This window comes from Sus scrofa, chromosome 1 (genome assembly GCF_000003025.6).
Source record: "Sus scrofa isolate TJ Tabasco breed Duroc chromosome 1, Sscrofa11.1, whole genome shotgun sequence".
Lineage (NCBI taxonomy): Eukaryota > Metazoa > Chordata > Mammalia > Artiodactyla > Suidae > Sus > Sus scrofa.
In genome coordinates this window covers 256,543,876-256,569,187 of record NC_010443.5, presented here as the reverse complement: position 1 = coordinate 256,569,187, position 25,312 = coordinate 256,543,876, and the positions used below count along the sequence as shown (strand labels likewise).

Sequence of the window (25,312 nt, the reverse complement as noted above, 5' to 3'; positions counted from 1 at the left end):
ATACACAGACGTACATAATGCATGTGGGATGCCTAAATGCTCTTAAGGGCTCAAGGTACACCTGGGTTTCCCTCTGGGTCCTGTGTCTCCAGCCTGCCTCCTTTGCTCATGTGGAAGCAAGCTCTGTGGATAGGGAAGGGTCAAGGTTTTATAGACCAACAAATGTGAAATCAATGCTAGCTCTGTCATTCGCCAGCCATTTCACTTGGGAAGGTCAGGGGATCACTCCTAGGATTAGTCTTCTCATCTGTAAGATGGGGATGACACCATCCACCTCTGCCCGTTGCAGAGGGAACTAATGAGATAATGAACCTACCCAGACTTGGCACAGGGACCTTGGCAATAGAACAAGCACTCAGCACTTGTACTGTGGAGTCTTATCTGCTGGAATCCCAGTTCTGCTGCTTGCTAGGGATGTAGCCTTGGGCAATATCCCATCACCTCCCTGATAGTTTGCTCAGCCATAAACTGATAATAACAGTACTTAAGACATAATGCCATTTTGAGGATTTAGTAAGAGAATGCAAATACTCATTTGCATAGCACATGATAAATGTTAGCTACACTTTAAAAAAAATTTTTTTTATATAGCTGCACCCACAGCACATGGAAGTTTCCAGGCTAGGGACTGAATCCGAGCCATAGCTGTGACCTCCACCTCAGCTGTGACAACCCCAGATCTTTTAACCCACTGTGCTGGGCCAGGGATGGAACTCCCACCTCCACAGTGACCCGCACTGCTGCATTCAGATTCTTACCCCACTGTGCCCTTGTGGAAACTCCTACACTTTTTAATTGGCATTAATGATAAATGTCTGCTCCTTTTCCTCAGAACTGGGACCTTCCCCACTCCGCTTTCTTCTGTACAGTTAAACTTTATTCTTTCTGATAACAATTCTCTGAAATGAGAAGATCTGTTCATTGTTGTCTTCTTCACACACTGTCATTGAAATTGGTGCATACTAACTTTAAAAGGACTTGGGAGGAGGAGAAAAAGACAAAAGAAGAAAGAGGAGGAGGAAGAGGTGGAGGATTTAGAGGAAGAGTCGAGCATTTCCATGTGCTTACCCTTACAAGTTGCCACAGCAGGAACAGCACCCAGGTGACGGAGTGGTGCTGATGTTGGAGCTGCCCTGGAGAAGAGAGCCTACCTTTTGCTCTTTTTTGATGATGTGAGGACCTACAAACTCTCCAGCTCACTCACCAAACCTCAGAGACAATGGCACTACTGCCCAGAAAACGGTTAAGGACTGGGGCCTCCTGCTGTTCACATATTTCACAGCAGCCCCAAGCCCTTACCCTTCATGGAATCAGGGACAGACAGGACAGGAGGTTCCCTCCAAAGTCATTAAACCACCTCTGATACCCAGTCTCCTGCTTGAATCACCTGTACAACATCTCTACAAGTGACTGTACCTATTTCTAGAATCCAAGAACTTCTGATCATCCAAAGAAGGCCTTTGCACCTTTGGACATTTCTCAATGCTCATCTACAGTGAGCCAAAATCACCTACCCCCCTTTTCCTTTCTGCCCAGTGGCGCCAGATCTGGCCTAGAGGAACCCACAGAGTTATTCAGTACCCTTTACCCCAAGAAAGTCCTAGAAATGTCTTTTCATTGTGTTATACTTGGCTCTTCTTTTCCCTAACTTAATGTCCCCAAGTCCCGTTTGGCTTATTAATCTATTCATTCACTGAGTCATTCAACACATATTCACCGGGTATCTACTCTATTAGGCCCTGGCTGGACATTCTGGGTATGGAGCTATAACCTCTGGTGAGAGACCTGATATTCCCCAATGCTAGTGGCAGTTCTTCTGCTGAAGCAACACAGATACAATAAGAGTTGAGACTATGCAATTAGGAAGACCTATTATTACCACACCTGTCTCCTTACATTATCCCTAGGATCACCACTCTGATTTGCTCTAATGCCATTCCAAACCACATGAACCTACCAAGAAATAGAAAGAGCCACTGTTTATGATGTGCTATGTACAAGGCCAAGAACTTTATGTGCATCATCTCATTGAATTAGTGTAACTACAAGTTCCCTTGGTTCCATTTTATGGGTGAGGAAACTCAAAGATGCTTTGACCGGGTGAAGCCATTTGACTTGTAATAACACAAACAGGATTAGAACCCAGCTCTCTGACTCCAAAGCCAGGTGCTTAACCAAAGCCTTCTGTTTTCTATGGATAAACATAAGGAGAAATTATTTTTTAATTGGCTAAATATTTATTTCTTCACAGGGTCAATGTTTTAATCTTCTCCATTTTAATTATACATTCTGTTGGTTTTAACAGTAGAGCAAGTGTTCTTAAGTCTCCTTGAAGTTTTGAAATGCACAGAGAATCTTAATTATTTCATTTGCTTCTCCCAAAACTCTCTAAGAAATACTGATTCTGTTTGTTTGTTTGTTTTTGCTTTTTTAGGGCTGCACCTGTGGCATATGGAAGTTCCCAGGCCAGCAGTTGAATTAGAGCTGCAGCTGCCTGCCTACACCACAGCCACAGCAATGTCAGATCCAAGCCATGTCTGCAACCTACACTGCAGCTCTCAGCTTATGGCAACACCGGATGCTTAACCCACTGAGCGAGGCCAGGGAGCAAACCCGCATCTTCATAGAAACTGATTGGTTTCTTAATCCAGTGACTCACAACAGGAACTCCAAGAAATAGTGATTCTGTTCACACAAATGGGGAAAGTGAGTCTCCAAGAGGGTAAAAAGTACACATGTGCTTATCACCTCACACTTACAGGCTTCCACAAGGTACCCAGAACGAATAACATTTGTTGAGTAGATGAAGGAATGTGTGAGTGAATGAATGAATGAATGAACAAATGAAATATATACCCAAGGCTTGTGAAGAAACGTGATCAGAGATGTTGAGGTTTGGACCCATCTCTATAGTGCTGGAACGAGAGTCCTGACTTGGAGGCAGGACTAGGCATCCTTGTGACACAGGGTAAGACCCTTCTACTTCCTGGCCCTCAAATTTTCCATCTATCCAGTGGGAGGCTGGCATCTATGGTCATTAGGTTTGGGTGTATAAAATACTAAAAAGAGAAGTCAGGAAAGCTGTCTGCTGTATGACTAAGCTGTGTGACCTGAGGCAAGCTGTGCCTTCTCTGGCCTCCTTTGCTCATCTGTGAAAGCAGCAGCCGATGGTGAAATCACTTCTAGGGCCTTCATTGAAAATGTAGGAAACGATTTCTAAATTGGGAGTGATATCACAGCAAACTGTTGCCCAGATCTGCCACTAAGGTACTCTGATGTGGAGCAGCTTCTGTTCATCCAAGGTGGCATCATAACCTTCATGGGCCCAGGGGACTTTTCCCTTCCTCCATAAATACATATAATTATATTTTATGATTGCACTGGTATAAAGATGTATATAATCAAGAGGGTGGATTCATTATTACCTATGTATTATTATTTTCGCTTTTTTTAAAAAATAAAATCTTGCATTATTTTAAAAATATTTTTTAAATTTTACGGCCACACTCAAGACATATGGAAGTTCTGAGCTGCAGCTGCAGCAACACTGGATCCTTTAACCCACTGCACTAGGTCAGGGATTGAACCTCCACCTCCACAGTGACCTGAGCTGCTGCAGTTGGATTCTTAACCCACTGCACCACAGCGGGAACTCCTATATTAACTTTTTCCTTCTTCTTCTTCTTTTTTTTTTTTTTTTTCTTTTTAGGACCTCACCCGTGGCATATGGAGATTCCCAGGCTAGGGGTCTAATCAGAGCTACAGCTGCCGGCCTACACCACAGCCACAGCAACGCCAGATCCAAGCCATGTGTGCAACCTACACCGCAGCTCATGGCAATGCCGGATCCTTAACCCACTGAGCGAAGCCAAGGATTGAAACCGCAACCTCATGGTTCCTAGTTGGATGCGTTTCTGCTGTGCCACGATGGGAACTCCTAACTTTTATCTTCTGATTTAAAAAAAAAAAATAGCCATTTTTACAGACCACTTAAAAGTACTATAGGCCTCAGGTAGGGTGGTGCCAACTGCAGCTAACGGATGAGTCAGCTTGGGGTCTCTCTCTACAAAAGATGGGTCCTCTCTACAGAACAGCACTGGAGGAGGCACTGAGCACCTGTGGCCAATCCAAGGAGCTCAGCCGGATGGGGAAGGTTCCCACATGGGTGAGTCAAATGATGTAAATTTCCTCACTGACGGAGGCCCATAGCTAGTTATGTAAAATCGCACCCCAGACAGTTTGGGCTGAGCCCTGGAAACAAAAGCTCCTCTCTAGGGCGAGCCTGCCATCACCTCATCCTGGTGCACACAGCCAGGGGTGAGCCTTTCAGAGAGAGAGATGGCCAGGGAGATAAGGGCGGGAAGCGGCCAGACAGGCGGATCCCTGCTCTGCCGGGCTGGTGCCATCCGGAATTATTCTCCAATGCAGGGAGGGCTTCGAGAGCTGACATCTGCCAAGCGTTTGCTGCATGCCAGGCGCTGTGCTCAGCTCTCTGCATGGAGCAACTCAGGTAATCGTCACAGTAATTCAAGCAGGGAGGTACTGTCTTCTCCATTTTACAGATGAGAAGACTGACACTCAGAGGCGCCAAGTAACTTGCCCAAGCCCGAGTCACACACTGGCAAATGACGGAGGTGGGGTTCAAACTCAGGCCATTAGTCTCAGTAGTTCACATTCTTAAATTCTGAATTACGCGGCCCGGCCAGGGGAAAACTGACTACATGAGGACAAGGAGGAGTTTTTAGTTACAAATAAATAAAGCATCATAGAGTAAGTTCTAGGAGAGGTAGGAGCCAAAGAGCTCAGCGGAGGGAACACTTGATTTGGACGAGAAGGCTCCAGGAAGTTTTCTTGGACCAGGGACACAAGAACTCAGCTTGCACAAGGAACAGGAATTTGCTGGGGGAGGCTGGGCAAAGACCTTCCAGAAGAGGGTGAAGTGTAAGCAATGATAAGCACCATGAACTCACCCTCCGGTGACTCCGGAGATGGAGAAGACATCTGCTTTTGATGGAACTGAGGTGAACAGAGTAATGGAAATGGCAAAGTGAAGGCTGTTTATGGAGGGATGGCACAGGGCTGTGACTGCCATGCTAGGGGATCTGCAGTTTATTCCGCAGACAATAGGGAATCGTTGGTGGGTTTTGAGAGAGTCCCTGGCAGGGAGCGATCTTTAGTTGGGACTTCGTGATGTGCTTATCAACAGGGTCACAGAGTTGAAAGAACCAGGACTCCTGTCTCGGGACTCGCTGTCCAGTGCTCATTGGCAATCTGGAGTCATTCAGCCTTAAAGACTTAAAATGAAAAGAGTGGAATGTAAGCCAAATTTTGAAAAGAGGACTGAAAGACATTTCAGATAGAAATTTGCAATTGCTTTAATATCTGCTAGAAAATTGTAAATGATGACTCAACTCAAAGGAGCTCTTTAAAACTGCAGATGGACGAATGGTATTTAGATGCTCATTGGGACTTCAGAATTTACATTTTATTCCACTAGGTGGAGAATGGTTTATCTCAGCCTTGTGCTTGATTAAATACCATCTACCTTCTGGGGCTTGGTTTCCCCAGCTACTCAACTGGGAGAGGGTGGAGCGTAGATCTCTAAGTTCCTCTCCAGCTCTGAAGGTCCATCACATTTAACTCTTGAGATGCAGGTCCTGTATCTCCTGTGACTTCACCCTCAGAGTGCTTAGCCTGAGACCTGACACAAAGTGAGCTGATAAATAATTGTTGCATGCATGGAATAAACTGAGTTTTAACTCAAGACGCCTGTAGAATCTTTATGGGATTTTAAATGGAAAGTTTGGAATCGGTGACCACGTTAAACGAAACAAAACAACAACAACAAAAAGCATAAAAACAAGCAGGTCTGTAACCCAGACAGGCTAGCATTTCCTCTCTGGCTATAAAAGATGCTGAGGAACTGAAAGACTCTGGAGTAGAGAAAGGATTGATGGAGAGGAGGCCAAGGACCCTGTAAGGTCAAGGAAGAAACCAAACGGGAAAAAGCTTGGAGGTGGGACGAGCATTCTAGAAACACCAGATACTTCTGTTTAACCAGAAGAATCCATGAAAAACAACTGTTCTCCACCAGTGAACACATGGTAATGTTTCTGCAGGCATTTTTGATCATCCTGGAAGGGAGGAGGGGCTGCTTCTGCATCTAGGGAGTGGAGGCCAGAGATGATGCTATACATCTTACGATGTGCAAGACAAGTTACCAGGACAAAGAATGAGCCTTCTGAAATGTCAGCAGTGCTGAGGTGCAGGACCCCTGATACAGGGATCCTTAGGGAAAGATATCTAGGGAAAGATAAGGTGGGTAATAAGGTCTGAGGAGGAAGGTGAATGTGAGGCTAAGGAATTCTGACCTGATCTGGAGAGGGGTGTGGAGGAACAGTTAGAACTTGGACCTGGGTACTGATCCTATCTAGCACTTGCTCTGTGACTTTTTAACTTTCCTGCACCTCTGTCCTCTCAGAGGATTCTAATAGCACCTATTTCAGAGGATCCTTATGAGGATTGAAGAGTTAATACATGCAAAGTCCTCAGAACAGTGTCTGGCACATATTATGTGTTAAATATGTCAGCCATTATCATTACCATGTTTAGGTAATAGGGAGCTACAGCAGACTCAAGTTTAAGAGGGTAACAAAAGAATCTCAGCAGAGGCTGATAATTCTAGAAAACATCTAGAGCTGCATGATTATCATGTGACACTTATATCTGCCCAATTAATAATCCTTCAATCAGCTTCTGTTTCAGAGGACACAGCAGGCTGGATGTATTTGGGTCTGCCTCACTGCTCTCAAGCAGCTTCCTGTCTGGGTTCTGTTTTCCACACACCCATGAAGCCCAAGCCAACATCCAAGTGCTTCCTCAGTCCAGGATCCTCATGGTTTTGATGAATAAGTGGAAGGAGACAGAGGAAGAAGACGGAAAGATGGAAAGGCAGGAAGCTTTCCACGAAAGCTTCTGTCAGTGATACACACTCTTCGCAAGGACAGAGTTGGGGGCGTGCTTCAGAGGTTTGTTTGAGCTACTGATGCTCTGCTCTGGGAGTCCGTGTTTGTAAACACTTACTTCTGCTGACGCTGGGCTTTGTAAGTAAGGGTGGATGGGAGTTGGGTGGGTGGGGGGAGTGTTGAAGAAAAAGGCAGGTTGTGTCCGCGAGCCTTAGACCATGTGTTTGTTGTTGGGAATACAAAGACCTCACTGTATTAAATGAAAATGCTTGTTTTACAAGGCGAGTGGGAATATGATAGGTACATGTCGAAAATGCTTCGGAAACTGAAACAACCCCATGCCATGAGGGCTTCCTGCTACCTCATGCATCCAGGGGCACACACGGATCGTGAAGGCTCAGCATTGCTCTATAAGGGCTTTGGGGTCGGTGGCCCAAGAGAGTCTCAGGAGCTAAGTGACTTCTCTGCTCCCTTTGTGAAGCCTACCCTTTCCCAAAGAGCCTTGCCTCTATTTCACATTCGCTATTGGTTTCCCACCACCTGCTGACCGAAACGTAGACGCTGTTATTGATCTAAAATATTAGCGTTAATAAAGGAGCCTCCAGTAGTCTAGACCCAGACTCAGAGCACTCCTGGGGATGCTTATAATGATGTAACTAAGCAGGCACAGCACTTTCATTTTTTTTTTTTTCAAAGTAGTTTTCAACGTGTGAAGTGAGGTTTTCAAACTGTACTCTAGTAGAATTGAAGGGTTCAGTGGAGGTGTCTCAGGAGATTTTCTTTCAAAGACTCACAGTGGCCTAAGAATAAGAATTGGTGCCTTCTAATGCTTGCCCTAGCCCCTGCACAGAGCCGGGTAAACAGAAAGTTACAGGGATGGAAGGGTAGATTGGTGAAGGCATGGGTTGATGAGGGGTGGAGAGAGTACAGTATGGAAGGAAGGAAGGGAGGGAGGAAGGAAGGAAGGACAAAGGGAGAAAGAAGGAAGCAAGAGAGGGAAGGAGGATAGGTGGCTGGATGGTCGCATGATGACTGGAGGGATGGAAGCGGAGATGGACATTTGGATTCATAGCTTCTTGGGTAAAGTCCACCATGAATAATTATGATCAGGACCACCTCAGGCCACATTTTGAAGTGAACCTGCCTCGTTTAAAACTCAGAGAAACTCAGAGACCAGAGTTTGAATAAACAAAGTTGTAGATTATATTTCTAAGGCATAAACAAACTTCTCCTCAGAGTGAAAAAAGTCCCCAATTCTATTTACTGCAAGAAGGGTACAGATGAAGGAAAGTGCAATTCCTCAGTCTGACATGACAACTCAACATCAACATTCTCATTTTCACAGATCTCATCGAGCGTTCTGATTTGAGAGCTGGGACCAGGCTTCAGGAAATGACCTCATATGCCCCCTTCTTTGAGGCATTTAAGTCATCGTTTGGGGGACCACAGACCCCTTTTAGAAAGTGATGAAAACTTTCCACCCTGTCCCCAGAAAAATGTCAACAGCCTCAAATTTTTGCAGAAAATGTCTTGGGGTTCACAAACCTCTTCAAGTTCTCTTCAAGGAGAAACAAAGAAATCTCCTCCACTGATGTAAAATATCTGTGCTCCTCAGGTACTTCAGCTGGCAATGGAAATGGGAAAGGAAATAAAGAGTACTGATATTAACCAAGATACTATGTCATAACTAAGATAATAACATCAACAATCACGTCACACGATGACAGTGGTATAACTGAGGCTATACTCTCAGCCCCCTGCCATTTATTTTCCACACAGAGGTCAAAGTGAGCTCTGGGAAACACATACCAGATCCTAAAACTTCTTTGTTTGGAACTCTGATAATTTCCTAGCTCATTTACGTTAAAAGCCAGGCTCCATGACCTTGGCTGCCTTTGGCTCCAGACATACCTATCTCCCAGCAGCTTGAATATCTGCTCCTTCAACATGTTGAACTTGCCCTGCCTCATGGTCCATGGACGAGTGGGCTCTCATGCTCTCTCACTCTCTCTACAACCCTCTTCATTTGTCTTTTCACATGGCTTGTCCCTCCTCACCTACTGTTCAAGCTTTGGCTTGGGCACCTCAACCAATGTTCTTCTTCTCCAGTCATTCTCTAGAGCACTCACCTTTATCACTTGTCACTCTTAATGTAGAAGCCCTTACTACTGTTTTTTTGTTTACTGTTTTTCTCTCCCCACAGGAACAAAAAAGTCCATGTGGGCAGGGACTTGCCTTGTCTTGCTCAGAGCTGCATCACTAAGAGGATTTGGCACATACTACCTATTTGTTGACTCTGTGGAGACACACAGAGGTTTTCTGGGGAAGCCCTGGTGTTGTCACTACTGGACTAATCTTTCCCGATCTTTGGTCTTTAGACTTCCCAGCTGTACAAGGACAGTCTGGATCCTATTCAACTATAGAAGGCAATAATTTGAAATCTTTGTGACCAAGTTCAAGAGAGCTGGGCCCAAATCCCAGGACAATATGGCAGGATGGAAGGAATGGTCAAGAGAAATGGACTCTAATCCTTCTCTGTCCCTGATTTGGAATGGATCTTGGGATCATTTCTTTGCCTCCTCTGGACATCACAGTCTCCATCTGTGAAATGTGAAGATGGGACCAGATGAATCATCCCTTTAAAGCATTTATTCATCCAGAAATTCACCCAAATATGTGCTGAACCCTGGCGATGGGCCAGGTCCTGGGAAGGTGCATGGAGCATGGAAGACATGGTTCTTGCCAGCATCCTGCACTCACATCCTCTGGGAGGCCTCCAAGGCACAGGAACAGCACGGGCACATCCCACACAATTACACCTGGTTCTCTAGCAGCTCTCTCCAGGGATGGGACTGGAGATGCTGAGAGAAAACCATGGGGAAAGGGCATAATAGCAAAGGGCATAATGGTACACCAGCTCAGCGGAAAGAAGGGAGGCTAAGTAACAGGGAAAAGTGGCCAGAATACATACAGGTAAAAGGTCATATCTAATGGCCAATGTCACCCATAACACATTTGCTTTCATTGCTTGGCCTTCCCTAAGGCCTGTATCATTCCTCAAAGCACCTTTTCCTCACTGCACCCACACTCGGTCACCCCATTTTTCTCCCTTATTTGGAGCTATCTCCAAGTCATTTAACAAAATTTTCTGAGCACCACTGGCATGGCTGGTACTGTGCTACAGGTAGGAATAAAGCCGAGCTGAAGACAGAAACAGTCTCTGCTCCTAAGCAGCTTGGAGACAAGTGGAGAAAGACAGACAAGTATGAAGGCAATCACAACAGAATGACAAATGCAGCAAGGGGCTGTTGGATTTGATTCAGATGGTGAGAGACTGAATTGTCCAACCATTTCCTAGTGTCAGACTCCTAAAAGTTACTCTAGGCTGAGGTTCTCTGCTGAGATATGAATCAAAAGTGTGATTTATGCCTCCACATTTAAAATGACATGCATGGTGTATCCATAGGCAGGGCAGGGTCCACACTCCACATCCATACACATGCTGCCTCCTCCATGAACAAGTCCCAACCCTTCCAAGTGGGAGATACCTCTTAGGCCCCTGGAATCTCAGAGCACTTTCTAGCCCCCATAATAAGCATGGGTGAGCAACAGCACAGTTTTTCTGCCTCTGTGCTTTTCCAGGACTCCATTAATTGTTTAGTTAGAGCAGTTACCATGATGTCATGTATCTGTTTACCCGTCTGCTTCCGTCACTAGGACTGGGAGTTCCTCAAGGGATGGAACTGGGCCTTGTTCTTCTTTTTAATCCCCATCTCCTAGGTCAATGTGTGATACACAAAGACATAAAGATTGCTCAATAACTATCTATCAAATGGATGGATAGAAGGAAGGAAGGGAGGGACATTTCCTATTGAACTTCACAGAATGCCTAGGACAGAGGTCTGGAATAAGAAATACTTGAGAAAAGTTAATAAACAGCTGTACAACATTTTCTATCTAATAAGCTCACTAACGTGAGCCCACAGATAGAACTCTCATTCCAGACTGTAGAGGAAAACAAAGTGGAAAGTGGAAAAAGCACTGATTTGAGAGTCAAGAGACCTGAATTCTAGTTTCCATTTTGCTGCCAATTTGCTGCTTAATCTTTCTCAACTCAGCTTAATTTAACAAGTTAACTTGTCTGGATCTCAGTTTCTCCATCTGTAAACTGAGCAGATTTTATAAAGCAGATGCTAACGTCTTGGGGAAAGGCGTGAACAAGATACTGTATTTGTTTCTAGCAGATCAGATCTAATCAGCCCGGTGGGGCTGTTCTGTAAAGGAGTCATCCTGAGAGCTTCCTATGGGCTCTGTGGAGGCTTAATCGGCCCCAGGGAGAGCACATCACAAATCAGCCTGGTTACTCCAGAGTCATTCTGCTCAGAACCCCACAGTTCATGTGGCAGGATCACTGACCTAGGTCCCCGAATGGTTCAGAATGTCTCAGATGCCTCAGAGTGGGGCTGTGTATTCCCATTGAGCGTATCTGGGGGAACATGCTCCAGGATCTTGATTCCCAAAAGAGAAATCCAGGAATGTTTTTGGCAGCGAGCATCTTGGAGCATGTATTACCCCTCAGTAGACTTAAAGGTGGGAAATGCTCTGGGGGATGTAAATGGTCTTTTCGTTTTTAAGTTACAGTCAAATAAAATAGATTGTGTATAACAAAGAGATTTCTTAGCCCATCTCTTGGAGTCTTAGGTTCATTCCAATATCTCCCTCCTCCCTCCCGCCCTCTTGATCTCCATCCATTCCTTCCCTTTTTGTTCTACAATCTCTAAACGTCTGCATTAGCCACTGGGGTACCATCATCCATCTTACCCACCCATCCATCCACCAATCCATCCATCTGCTCTTCACCCATATATTCTTCCTTTCATGGAACATTTACTGTATATAGCTACTGGATTCCAAGCAATGCACTAGGCCCTATGGATAGAGATAAAATTAAACTGGCCTTGATTTGAACCCATTCCACCACCCTTAAGCCCTGAGGCCTCCGGCAGTCATGTCACTTTCTAAACCTAATTCAAAGGGTCCAAAGTATAGCACTCCGCGCAGGGCCAGCACATAGTAAGTGCTCATTATAAGCTCGCTGCTTTTATTACTGTTATTACTGCTGAGAATGCGTGCTCTCCCTCAAGGGTATATAAATAGCGGATAGAGGATTCCAGATCCCAAGGTCACCACAAGGTCTCACAAGATCAAGGGAAGCAGATGGGAAGGCCCCCCGATCAGAAAGGAGGGAAATGGATGAAAACCCAGGCAACAGATATGACTGCCAGGCCACTCAAGGCCCCAAAAGAACCTGATAAGGGGGAGGGGGGGAAACCTGAGAGGATAGCAAAGCTTGGGATTATGTGCTACAGTGTGCACATAAAACAAATGCTTTGTAAAGAGGCGAAGGGCTGGGAGGGAAAGACAGAGGCTAAAATGTGGCTTGGATTAGAAAGGGCGAAATGTGAGTTGCAGAGGCATTTAAATACACCACCCCTCCCCCGCCTGTTTTGGAAGGCCAGATATCATTTCCCCTCTGACTTCTTTGCTCAAGGGGAAATGGAATTAACCACTGTGTAATGTTTTTGAGTGTGACGCACAGGCCAGGTCATGTGCTTTGGTTACGTAATGCAACATGCCTGAGGTTCCTGAGCTCTTTCTCCCAGAATCATTAGAAATTTAGCCGGTTCTCTTACCCAGGCCTGCATTCATTAAACAAAATTACATATAGTACCTTTATAAGCCAGGCATTCAGCTAGACACTGGAGAAGTGGAGAAGACCCTAAATAGGCACAGAATGCAATGCGATAGAGAATTCCGGGGGTTCTGCTACATGTGTGCAGAAGGTCTAGGGGAGACAGATGGGTAAAGGAGGTAGGGAACGAGTTATACTTGGGAAAGAGTCAGAAAGGGCTGTCCAGAAGAGGGGAACATTGAGTAGAATCTCTTAGAGGTCTAGGTGTTCTGTGAAGTGGTGCACAGGGATCTGGGAGGTACACCAAGGAAGGAAAACAATGGTAGGAAAGCCTAAGGTATCTGGGGGAAGTGGTAAATAATTCCAGTGCTATTGAAGGGCCTCTAGTTAGAGGCTGTACAACCAGATTTGCATTTTAGAAAGTTCTGACTGTGGGAAGTTGAAGGTTTGGCTGAAGGGTTGAGGCTCAGAAGAGTGGACACTGAAAATACTAAGGAAAGAGTCAACACAGGGATGACGAGGACCTAAGCTAAGAAGAGGGAAGAGTGGCTATAAAAATATTAAGAAGACAGGATAGCTATGACCTGATGACCAAGTAAACACGGTGGGTGATATAAACTAGAGGGTGACACGAGATGAGGACAGAAGATATTCCAGAGGAAAGGTGATTCAGTTTTGGACCTGTTGAGTTTGAAGTGCAGGCTGACATTTCTAGTAGACAGCTGGGTCTACAAGTTCAGAGTTCAGCAGAACCTGGAGATAAAGGATGCTCGTCAGCAGAGAGATGGCACTTATTCCATGGGGAAGGATGCAAAGTCAGGAGAGCAGTGGACCTGGCCCTGGCCCAAGGCTCAGAAGACAGAGGATCTCACCCAGCATGGTCCCTGGTTTGGGTAAGTCACTAGTTCGCCTCCCCTCGGTTTCTCATCTTTGAAATGAATGGTTTAGATTCTGACTCTCACACACCTTGATTCTTTGGGCTTGCATGACTGTTTCTTCACAAAGCAGAGCACAGTATGTGTTCATTTCTTACATTTTCAGTGTAGCCTGCCTCTCTTAGGGCAAGGCCACCTTGTTCTTAATTGGCCTGTTATCATATCTTTCTCTGTACTCTCATCAGCCTTTGGAGCTGAAAGACCTCCAATCTCATTGGGAGAAATAACACCCTGCTTACAAACACATTTGTTCATATTCTGTTCAGCTACATACTTGTTTCATGTTTAGAGAGCAGTATGACTTAAGAAGAGATGGACATGGTACAGATATAGGAAGAGCTACTCAACTACAAAGGTGATAGATAGAGGTTAGAAAACCAGCTTCTTAAAAGCGAAGGCTAGATCAGGGATCTGCAATTAGTCATATGCTCCCCCAGCCACATACTGAGGTCCCAAGCCACGATTCTCCACCTCCTAGGGCTCCTGTCTTTGTTTCCTCCAAATGAACTGCAACCTGGGATCTTCTTAGCTTTCCTAGAATTGAAACAGTTACCTCTTCTGCTCTTCCATGTTCTGTAGACCCTGGGTTTGTGGCAAGTAATACTGGAAAACATTTGCTTCCTCGTGTTTGTAGAAAAATCTAGGGATGACAGCACTGGGGATTCCCAGAAGGAAAAGAGGCTAACAGATGGCTACAGACTCCAAAGTTTGAGTGCCTGAATTCATGAAGTGACGCGATTAAAATGATAAGCATGACTAAAAGGCCAGTGACCTACTCCAATATCCAGGAACTTGCATGGAATAGCTTTTGTACAGTAAGAAATAATGAAATTTGAGTACTCCAACCATTAGCCAAGATGTGATCCCTGGGAAGGTCACTCAGTGAGTTTTTAAAAATATTTATGGCAGCTATTATTAGCAGCATAATTAATGAGATGGCTTCCAGCTCTTGGGAAGTACCAGTATTCCCTAAATAATGTCTTCAGTCAGTCTTTTGACTGAAATTCCACCCACTGGGCTTTGCTTTTGGATCAGAAGCCTTTTGGGGGCACATTAAAACATATATGTCCATAGAAAAGCACGGTTCTTAGTTGTCATCAGTCAACAATACCTTAGCAAGAAGGGCTACCATGGTCCTTTTGCAAGAATGAGAAGGGGGAGAAGCATCAGAAAGTGCGTGGGCACTTGGCCCCTGAGGGGAACAGCACAGACACCACCTAGTGGAGGAAACTGCACTTAAAAAGGAAGAAAACTGGAACCACTGCCAACATACAGTTTTGGCTTAGGACAGTCCGGATGAGCATTATAGAATCCTCGGGGATCTCTGTTAGATGGGCCTCTAGGGCAAAGAAAGATGAACTCCTCCTCACCCCATCGTTCAGATGAGGAAAACTGGTCCCCAGGAGGAAAGCGAGTTGCCCAGAATCACAAAGCAAACTAAGGACTGAACTGGCCTGGAACAGACATCCCACAGCCCCTAGTCCACAGGTGTTTCTTCTCAGTTCTCCTCAGCCTCCTCTGGCCAGCCTGGGGTCTGCTAAGAGGTCTCTGCTCTAACACTACTTCTCATCACCACCTCCTCTGACCACCGTATTTAAATGCTGCTCCTCCTACAACCCCAGCCCTACACAGCATTCCCCAAACACCCCTTCTACTCTGTTTTTGCTCATAAACATTCACCTGACATTATATATTTCCTTGCTCCCATTTATATTGTCTCCTCCTCCTTCTCACCCTCCACTCCAGAATATAAACTCCCTGAGGTCAGAGACAGTTTCTTCTACTCCTTACTCTGTGCTGAGGGCCCCAAACTGTACCTGGCATGTAGCAGAACCGCAATCAATTTTGGCTGAATGCTTGGGTAGGGATGGACAAATTTTACATTGTCTCTTGTTTTTATTCTGTTTGCTTAGATTCTCTACAAAGAGCACACGTTGCTTTTATCATATGAATCAATAAAGTGTTTATTCTTTCTTTTTAGTTTTTGTTTTACATTAGGATGATAGGAATACACCTTCCCTGAGTGGTGAGGGAGGGAAAGACAATTCCTGGCTCTGCCAAAGGAGATAAATACATCTAATTTATAGACTTATTGAGAGAATTAGAAATAATGTGTGGCAAGAACCGGACATACATAAAACCAATATGTTAACATTTACTGGGTGCTTACCCATGGTCTAGATTCCATTACTAAGCATTTTCCACATGCAAGCCCAGTTAATCTTCAAAACAACCCTAGGAAGTGGAAGCTGGTATTATCTGCATTTTATAGATGGGGAAACTGAAGCTTGAAGATATTAAGTGGCCCAGGATCACACATGTGGCAGGTGGGAGAATCAGAAAATCAAACTCAGGCAGTGTAACCCGAGTCCTGTGATCAACCACTACAAAACACTTTCCTGCGTCCTGAAGGTATCAACTCTTTCTGAGATTAGTCCACTGCAGCTCATCCTCCCTCCTCCCCTGGCCAGGGCTCTAGAAGGTTCTAGAAGACTTCCAGGGCAATGGGAGCTGCAGAGAAATGAGGAGCCAAAAAATCAGAAACAGAGGAATGTAGAAACGAGAGTGAGTGTGTATACATGTTTGCCTGTGTGTGAATGAATGGTCACAATATGTTTTGGATTGTCACAATGATTAGGAGATCCAAGGAGATTCTCAGGCACCGAACCAAGGGTGCAAAATGCTTCACAGTGTGTGGGAAGGTTCCAGACAGCAAGAAGTCCCCATTCAAAAACTTCTTATTGCCCTGCAAGGCTCCACTTGCCCCTCCTATATGTTCCCCCAAAACCCCTGTCCTTCCTTCCCGTCCCCTCAAGCTCTCCCAGGATGGTGGGTCACCTGAGGTTGCAGGTGTGCAGAGAGAAGGCAAGAGGGAGCGCCTAGTGTCTGAAGCCTGAACTGCAGGCTGACTTTCAATTACTCTCTGTGTGACCTTGGGAGAGTCCCGAACCTGCTCCAAGTTGCTGCTGATGCCTTTGGAAACCTATCAGCTCACAGAACACGCAGGGATCTAAGACTCCAGCTCTTCCTGTGGCTCTCAAACTCTTTTACACTTTTTATGATGGAATTCTTCAATCACACACAGAGAGACAGACACCAATGTACTGAAGCCCGTCGTTTCTGCTGCCGGGTTTCAACAATCATCCATCTGCCAGTCTTCTTTCATGTACCACCCTGCCCCCCAACATCCTTTATTTTATTTTTTTTTCTGGAAAGCTTTAAACAAACAAACAAGACAGACATAACGTCACTGTACCCATAAATACTTAAGTACGCATTTCTAAAAGATTAGGATCTTTAAAAATACCTAACGACAATACCATTATCATGCCTAACAAAATTAGCAATAATTTCTTCCTGTCAGTCCCTGTCCCTTGAAATTCTATCACTGAGAAACCTGCACATTCCTTCAAAAGAAATCTTGTAGAATTGCACGGTTTAAGCAGAGTAAGGAAAAGGGAAGTTTCCAGGAGGCAGTGTCCTCCCCTTCAGCCCCTCCCTGGGCATTCCTAGAAGCAAGGGGCAGAGTTGAAAGGCCCTATTTCACTCCTCCCTTCACTGTGCACACGGAGAGTACTGAGGCACAGGGAGGGGCAGTGAAATCATCAAGGTCACACAGCAAGTAAGGCAGACTTGGTAAGTCCGACATCAAAGGATACCAGTGAGGTCACACGAATGGAAAGGTTTGCTAACTCCATCGCTGTCTATTATTTGCCCTGTGAATGACGATAACAAAGGAGCCTTTCCAGGAATAACCTTGACTATACAAATCCCCGCCATCTCTCACTTTCTGGATCCTCCCTCACTGATGACCTGTGGACTGTGTTCTGATTTAGGCCAAGGGCTTCTCTTGCCATTGTTTCACCCGGTTCCCCAGACAACCGGTGAGTCCGGGACGTTGAATGTAACAACACCTGAAACTCTCTCTCCAGAGGCTCAGAGGAGGCCAAGCTAGGACTTGAGCCCAGAGCTCCTGGGTCCCAGTTCCGGGTCTTCAAAGGAGCCAAGGGCCCAAGACCCTTGAGTCATTTCTGAGTTGAGCATTTCCAGTAAGTGCACCGAGGCATGAAGTTGAGTCCTTGGTGCAGCAAGAAGAAAGATAAGAGACACTGAGGGAAAGCACATTAAATTCCAGGGAAGGGACGGCAGGTGAGGGGAGAAGCAGGCACCTACTAGATTCCTAAGCCCATGGCCACAGGTGGGCAAGTCATGAGCTGCCTGTATAGGGGGTCCTCCTCCTGGGGTCCTTGGGGATCCTCTCTCTTCCTCATCTGAGACACCCTGCAGCCAGTGCCAGTTTCAGAGCGGTGCAGGTGAGGGGGTTGGAAATAGTGGAAACACTTGCCTTCTGGAAGGATTGGCCCTGGTCGAAGCAGGGAATCCTCAGAGCTGGGCTTCCCTCCCTCCTTTATGCTCCTATTGCTGCTCAGAGAGAAATACACCTCCCCTCCCAAGCAGGGTGAAAGATGCACCTGAAGTCAGGTGCATGGAACTCCACATGTTACCTCCCTATTGGGGGTGTCTGCACTTTAAAGCAGGATCAGGAGGAGGGGGTATGGCTTCATGTACACGATTCAGCTACCAAGGACTGAGTCCCTCATATGGGACTGGAGAAATGGACTGTCGGGGCCTTCCCCTGCACCAAGGCATCTGGGGTCAGCAGAATTGGGAATGGAAGAAGGGTCCTTTCTAATGTTTGGCAACATAGGACTGGGACAGCGGAATTTCTCTAAAAGCTCTGCTGCTCACAGGTTGGGTAAACAGGGGATGCTACTCCTCCTTTCCCTGACCAGTGTTGCTCCTTTTACATTAGTTGAGAAGGTTTGAGAAAGCACCAGCGCCTAGGCCTACCCTAGACCCACAACATCAGAATCCCTGGGATGCAGCCTGAGCATCTGGATGTTTTCAAAGCTGATGACTCTCAATGCTACCAAGGATGGGAGCTCATGGATCAAGGTGTTATCTCCCAGGTGACCTTGAGAGGGGCAGTTTGTGAATACAATTTAATTCTCAGCCCCTGCATGACCCAGTCCTCAATTTCCCTAGTGCACCATGAGCTGCTTAACCCAGTCTGTGCCTGGCTAACCAGGCACATCTCACGTTCCTGAGCCTCAAACCTGTAAGCTTCAAGTTTGCCTTCCTCTGTGTAGAGGGGCAGGGACGACACGGCCTTCTCCCCGCCTCCCCACCCCGTCTACACAAATGGCTCAACGGGGGAACATGAAGGTCGGAGGGCGTCTGAGGTAGGGGCAAGAGGCATGTGACAACAGAGCTGTGACCTAGACCCCACTGTCACCACTGCTCCTGGAGGTACATTCTCCCCCTGGATGCTAACTGGTTTTCATATTCATTGGTGGAGTGGTTCTGGACCTCCACTGGCTCTGACCACCAAGGGATCATCCAAGTAGGTCAAAGAAGAGGCAATCAAAGTGCAAGAAAGGGATTTGAAGGGGCCCAACTGTTTCCCAAGACTTACTGTCTATGTTAGACTCCCCAGCAACTCAAGAGGGAACGTGCTCACAGGCCCCCCTTTCTGGAGGCTAAGCTGGCAAACTGGAAAAGGGAACGTGGTTACTTACGGGATGCAGCTACCAAGGACTGAGTCCCTCATATGCAGGGGCACCGTGCCAGGTGCTTTTTGCCTGTTTGCTGCAATATCTTGCTATCATTATGCCCATTTTGCAGAGGAGGAAACAAAAGGATGGAGGGATAAAGTAACTTCACTCGAATCACACAGCAAGTCATTGGCAGCAGAAATTTGAAGCCCAATACGCCTGATAATTTGATGTGAGAAAAAAACAGGTCTGCTAGGTCAAACCCCAGGTTCTACAAGAGACTTGGACTTGTGTTTGATCCCCTTCAATCCGTAGGCATACAGTCAGCACAGAGCAGTGTAGGGAGACTGGGAAGGGGCTGCAGCAGGACCAGGGAAGAGGGGGGAGTCATCCCTTCTCTCTCTGTAAGGACTGCTGGAGAGGACGCAGGCCCTGAGGACGTGAGCTCCCACCTCGGCTCTGGCCACAGGAAGGATTCTGGGACTTTGCATGGACTCGCTTCTCCTTTCTGAGGCTGGCTTTCTCATTTGTCAAATAGAAGTGATGATGTCTACCTCCCAGCATGGTTGTGAGGGTGAAACTTGCATAACAGAAGTCCCTAGCACAGTGCCCGGCCCCTTGGAGGCACCCAGGAAAAGTGAGTTTCTCCTCTTGCCTTTAAGTGGCCTCAGTCCATAAAGCCAAGACTGAGCTCTTTGGAAAATCGTGTCCAATAATAAGATCAAAGTTTACTGAGCGCTTACTATACACCAAGTCTGGTTCTAAGCATTTCCATGCACAGGCTCAGGTATTGGTGCTATGTTCAGCTTTCAGATGAGGAAGCTGAAGCCCGGAGGAATCAGTTAACTTTCCCAAGTCACACAGCCTGTTAGGGGCAGAGGTAGAGTCTCATTTAGGGAACTGACTAATAAAACTGGCTCCTCACCATTGCAATCTCCGAGACCCCAGGTGCGACCCTGAATGCTGTGAGGAGAACCGTGTTAATTTTTGAAGTTCTTGGAAACCTAGCCTTCCCTGTTATAATACCAAAGTTGAGAAAATGCAGGCACTTTTTTTTGGGGGGGGGCTGGGTGGGTTGCAGGAAGTGGGGGTTACAGAAGAGAGGAAATAAAAAGCCTCTTCTAAGTAGCCAGTAAATTCAATAGTCCAACATTTAGGACAAAAGAAAAAACCATGGCAAGGGGGAGGTGCTGGATGGGATTCAGGTAAATCCCTTTCTCCTCCTGAACAGATTCTGGGTCAGTAAGGGCTGGTGGTGGGAGGAGGGGCAGCACTTGTGGGGTCCACATTTCACTTATCTCACAGGTCAGGAGAAACTTTAACAAGATTAGCTGCCGCTCAGGGGCTCTGCTCGATGGAGCAAATTGAGTCTATTGTTTTCTTTTTCTTCTTCTTTTTCTTTCTGTCAAACTGGAGGGGTACAGTGTTGAGGGTGGGAGGGGCACAGTTGGGGAGGAAGAGCAGGGGTCTGGGTCCAGCCTGGTATACTACAAAAGCAAAGGGATGTATTAGGAAGCCCGCCCCCCCACCCCAGACTTGAAAGGGAGTCTACACTGCCTTGTGCAGAGGCTGAAGGCTGTGCCTGGGTGGTGGGTCGTTCGGGGTGGGAGGTGGCAGTGTTTCTTAGGCATGTTCTCTCAGCAGTGGAGGCAGGGCGGGTCTGGAAGTGGGGATGCCCAGGGATCCAATCCTAGTTGCTGCCATTGGGGAGCTGTGTCATCCAGCAGCCCCCTTCCCATTCTGTGTCTCTGTCTCCCTGTTCAGCCAAAGACAGAACTGGCAGGGGTAACCTCTGAGGACCCTTTTCAGAGCAGTCTGAAAGGGCTCTCCAATCCTACAGTTCATCCGGCGCTGGCGGGCCCTGCAGAGACTCCTGCACACAGGCACTTTCTAACTTGAGCTTTGTTTTTGCCTGCATAAGCCTTTCCATTTTTATTTATTAATGTATATAAATAATAATTAATTTCCTCCTTTCCTTTTGGAAAAAAAATAATAAAAGCCATGTTTTCTGAGCTTCAGAAGCAAACTGCTCCTTCACTCCTTCCCTCTGCCTCTCCGAGCGCCTGTCTGAACTGGTGTCAGTGAAGTTTGAACCGGGGCAGAAATAGCATCCCGGGTGGATCTGGGAGCACAGCCCGCCTACCAGGAGCAGCAAGGCCTGCCTCTGCCAGACGACAGACCCGGTTAACAGCACCATAAAATTAGACCTTTACGAAACCCAATTGAATCCTGCAGCAAAGAGTGATGTAAGGCAGCCTGGCCTGACAGCGAGGCAGCAACCCTCTGCCTGAAATAGCAGCGCAGTCCCTGCTGAGAGATGCCTGCTCTCTCAAGGTAGGTGACCAGGGATTCCTAGGAAAGTGGCGATGCCCAGCCAGAGAGAGCCAGCAGAGGTCAGGCAGCAAACTGGTCGCCTGAGGTCGCCGAGGGAGGACGTGGCTTAGCTCCGGCATCTCAACTGCCTCTCCCAGCCTGAACTTACACCAAGGAAGGAGCTGAAAAAGTGCTTCTGCAAAGAACCTCTGTTTGTTTGCTTTTTAATTCAAGGAGAAGCAGGTTCTTTTTAGTCCAGCAGTCTGTACCGTGTGGAGGATACACAGAATGAGTCTTTTCTGGCTCAAGGCCAGGTGTTTACACACCGCCAAATCTGGCTCAGACTCAACTCAGGGAGGGGAAAAAAATCCACCAGAATCCTCGGGAGGAAAGCTCTGAGCTTTCTGGTGCTACATGGCAGCGGTGACTTTTCTTTCTTTCTTTCTTTCTTTTTTTTTTTTTTTTTTTTCATTTGGAGAGGAATGTTATTTCCACACATAAAATGGACCAGGCATTTTATACAAGCAATAATAACCTAGCGTCCCCCATCCAATTAAAGTATTTTACTGCACAATCTTTGTGTGAGAGAGTGAATGAGTGCTCAAGAGAGCGTGTGTGAAGAGAGGCTCCTTGTCTGAATTAAAGACCTTTATAAAGCAGAATCCCAGGTGCTATATATTTTTTTTGAAAAAATGCATTTACTACCTTTTCATTGATGATACCTATCTAACCCTGGGCTCTCCTCCCCTGAGGGGAAGCCTTCCAAATCACTAATATGACAGGTAAAGACTAAAAAAAATCAGGTCTACTTGTTTTTAAAAAACATCTCCAAGCAGCAGGCTCTGTGTTTTTCCTACGTTCGGAAAGAGAAGTAAACATACCATAGCCATGAATTATCACCATTATCATTATTATGATGAATAATTTCTCTTCTCTACTCTATATTATAACCCGCTCTGGCTGACTAGGGCTTGGGGGCTGAAAGCAAAAGAGCTCAGTTTCCCTCTCCTTCCGTGGGGGTGCTGGGGAGAGAGAGAGAGAGAGAAAATAGCATGCGATGACGTCAGGTGTGGGGGAAAGTCACTTTCTAGTCCTGGGTTTGGTGGCAGGAGAGCTGGAGCTTTGGGGGCATATTCTGGGTATAGCAGCAGAGTTTGGGTCCCCGAAAATGGACTTGATATAAACAGAACAGAGTCAGCAAAGTCCATGCTAAGATAGAAAGTAGGGGCTGACAGAAGAGCCCAGAGCTTTCCCTTCTAAGAAAGTATGTGTAAGGGGGTGGGATCGCATACCGCCTCCACACATTTCCTGGCTGCAGGGAAGGGGGAACCCCTACTCTCACTTTAAGACATCCTAGGACAGGGCAAGACTGTTTTTGCAGGAAGGGAAGCTCCCAGTCAGAAGAGGCAAAACTTTCCTTCTCTCCTCCAGCACACCCCCCCTCCCGCCCCCCAGTTCTATTAAAGGCATTGCCACATTCACTGGAAAGGGGGGGGGGATAGACGTTGGAGCATTTCTAAGGTTTGCAACCCTCACAAAGTGTCTGGTTTCACTATGGGCTTTGCTGTAGAACAGCAAAGGGCGCACGGGGGCGGGGGGGGGGGCTGTGCAGTGTGAAGAAGGAGAACTCAAATTCATTACAGGTTCATAAAAATCCGAAATGAGAAAATCGCCCCATTTCTCAGTCGGGGGAAGACTGGCCAGGTGGGCATGAGGAAGGTCTCCAGTGACACAGTGACAGGCAATGGGCTTGAAAGGGAGGACATGGGATGGCACTGTGTATGAATGGGTGTGCATGCGTGTGCAAGTGTCTGTGTGTGGCTGGGGGAAGGGGGTAAATCCCAGAGGGAGGCAGCAAGCAGAGAGCAACTTTAGGGGCACTTTGAGGACTTCTAAGTCCCGGCGATCACAACAATCTTGTCCTTGTAGGCTTTCAGGGTAACAGGGCCAAGTAAAAGGGGGGCGTATCTATTAAAAACTCAAAGCAATCCATAGACCCTCCAGCTTTGTTCCGCATGCATCCCAACTGGGTCATCCTCCCCTCCATCCCAAACGGAAAAAGTACACCCGACCATCCTGAACATGAGTTCCGTCCAGGAGGCTACCCGGGGACCATCCTTCGCTGACTGAGTCTCTGAGCAGCCAGGAGCATTCCCTGTGCTCCTACTGCGCGGCTAGGCAGACACCTACCAGTGCGCCCATTCCACAGAAGGGGCAAAGTGAGGCTCGCCATCGCCCCAGAGCCACCGCGCTACTGCTGGTGGAAAGGCTCCACACAGACACACCAGACAGTCCCCGACCTGCCCACCACCCGTGCCCAGGCACCCGCCTGCCTCCGGGGCAGCAGAGCCCGTGCAGCGCCCACCAGGGCACCCTTGCCTACCTGTGATCACCGCTGGAGACCTCTGGCCCCCCTCTGCTCGTAGCCACACTTGCAGCGTGAACGCGTCCCGGGGCAGCTCGAGGTCGGCCCGCAGGCGCAGCTGCTCGCCTCTCCCGCTGAAATAGAGCGCCCGGCTCGGCGGGCTCGGCTCCTCGGCGGCGCCCCTCGCCTCCCGCTGCTGCCGCCGCCGGGGGACGCGCACGGCTTCCCAGGCACCGCCCGGCGGCGGCGGCGGCGGCGGCGGCGAGGCGCGGCGGCCACGGGCCGCCCGGGTGGCGCAGGTGGCCGGGCCGGCGGCAGGGCGCGGGGGCGGCCGGCCCGCGGGTCTCTCCGGGCCCGGCGGGGGCGCTCGGCCAGCCCGCAGCCCAGCGCGGCGCTCAGCAGCCCCAGGCGCAGCACCCAACTCCAGAGCCGCATGTCCGACGGTCCCCCCCGCCCCCCCTTCGCCCCTGCACCGCCGCCCGGAGCTGCCAGCTTTGGGAGCCTCGGCGCCTCGACTTTCTTCGCTTCTTCACCCTTCTTGGGCGAGCCCCCCCTTCCACTTGCTTTTTTCTTTTCTTTCTCGCTTTCCTCCTCAAGGTGTGTGCTCCACTCCCCCCACCTTTGAAAAATACAGCCCAACTCCTCCTGGTTGGCAATTAATTTCTCTCCCCGCTCCTTTATCTGCCTTATTTCCCCCCTCTAACAGCTGGTTGCCTTCCTCCTTGTTTTATTTCATTTTATTTTATATGATTTCTCGCTCTTTAAAAAAAAAAAAAAAAAAAAGCTCCTCTAAGACACTGATCCGCTGAATTCCCTCCCCCCCAAAAGATGCTCTAATTTATTTATTTTTTGCGTCCTTTATAACACAAGCCACAGCCCCCTTCTCCCCCCCCAGCCCCCCCTCCCCTCCCTCCTTCTTTACAAAATGAAAGGAAAGAGGGGGGAAAAATCCCTCAGAAGATGAGTAAACAAGCGTATGCTAATCTGCTCCCGAGCGCTCCACCTTCCCAATTGAATGAGTCCCAGTTAAAACTGCGGGGATCATGACTAATCAATCAGTTTGGAGAGGCCGAGCTACCCAGCCTTCCTCCACTTTCCCGTTTGCCTCCTTCGCTCCCGCTTCTCCACCCCCTCCTTTTTTTTTTTTTTTTTAAGAAGACAATCTTAAAGTAACAATTTAATGAAATTCTGTACACACCCCCTTATGGTCCTCCCAGCTCTCCTCATTCCTGCTCAAAACACACATTCCTGTTTTTGTTTTGTTTTGCTTGCTTTTTTCCCCTCCTTCACTGCCCCCCTCCCTTTTCTTTTTTCTTTCTTTCTTCTTCTTATTTTTTTTCCTCCTGGCGGGAGAAAAATCTATCTCTTCTCTCAGGATCCCCTTTGCACTTTGCTGGTAAATCTCATCCTTCCCTATAGCACATAAAGAGTCTTGAAACTTGATTCTCAGATTTTTTTGTAATGCTGTCTCTTTCTCCCTCTCCCTT

At 47.3% G+C, this 25,312-nt stretch overlaps 1 protein-coding gene across 1 annotated transcript in view; it reads right to left on the bottom strand.

Annotated features, from left to right (window-relative positions):
- The window catches only part of PAPPA (pappalysin 1), a 240,318-nt gene extending 215,626 nt beyond the window's left edge, over window positions 1–24,692 (bottom strand). The window contains 2 exon segments of the mRNA XM_001926753.7: window positions 23,844–24,155; window positions 24,158–24,692. Coding sequence (XP_001926788.5) covers window positions 23,844–24,155; window positions 24,158–24,260 — 415 coding nt within the window. The 5' untranslated portion in view covers window positions 24,261–24,692.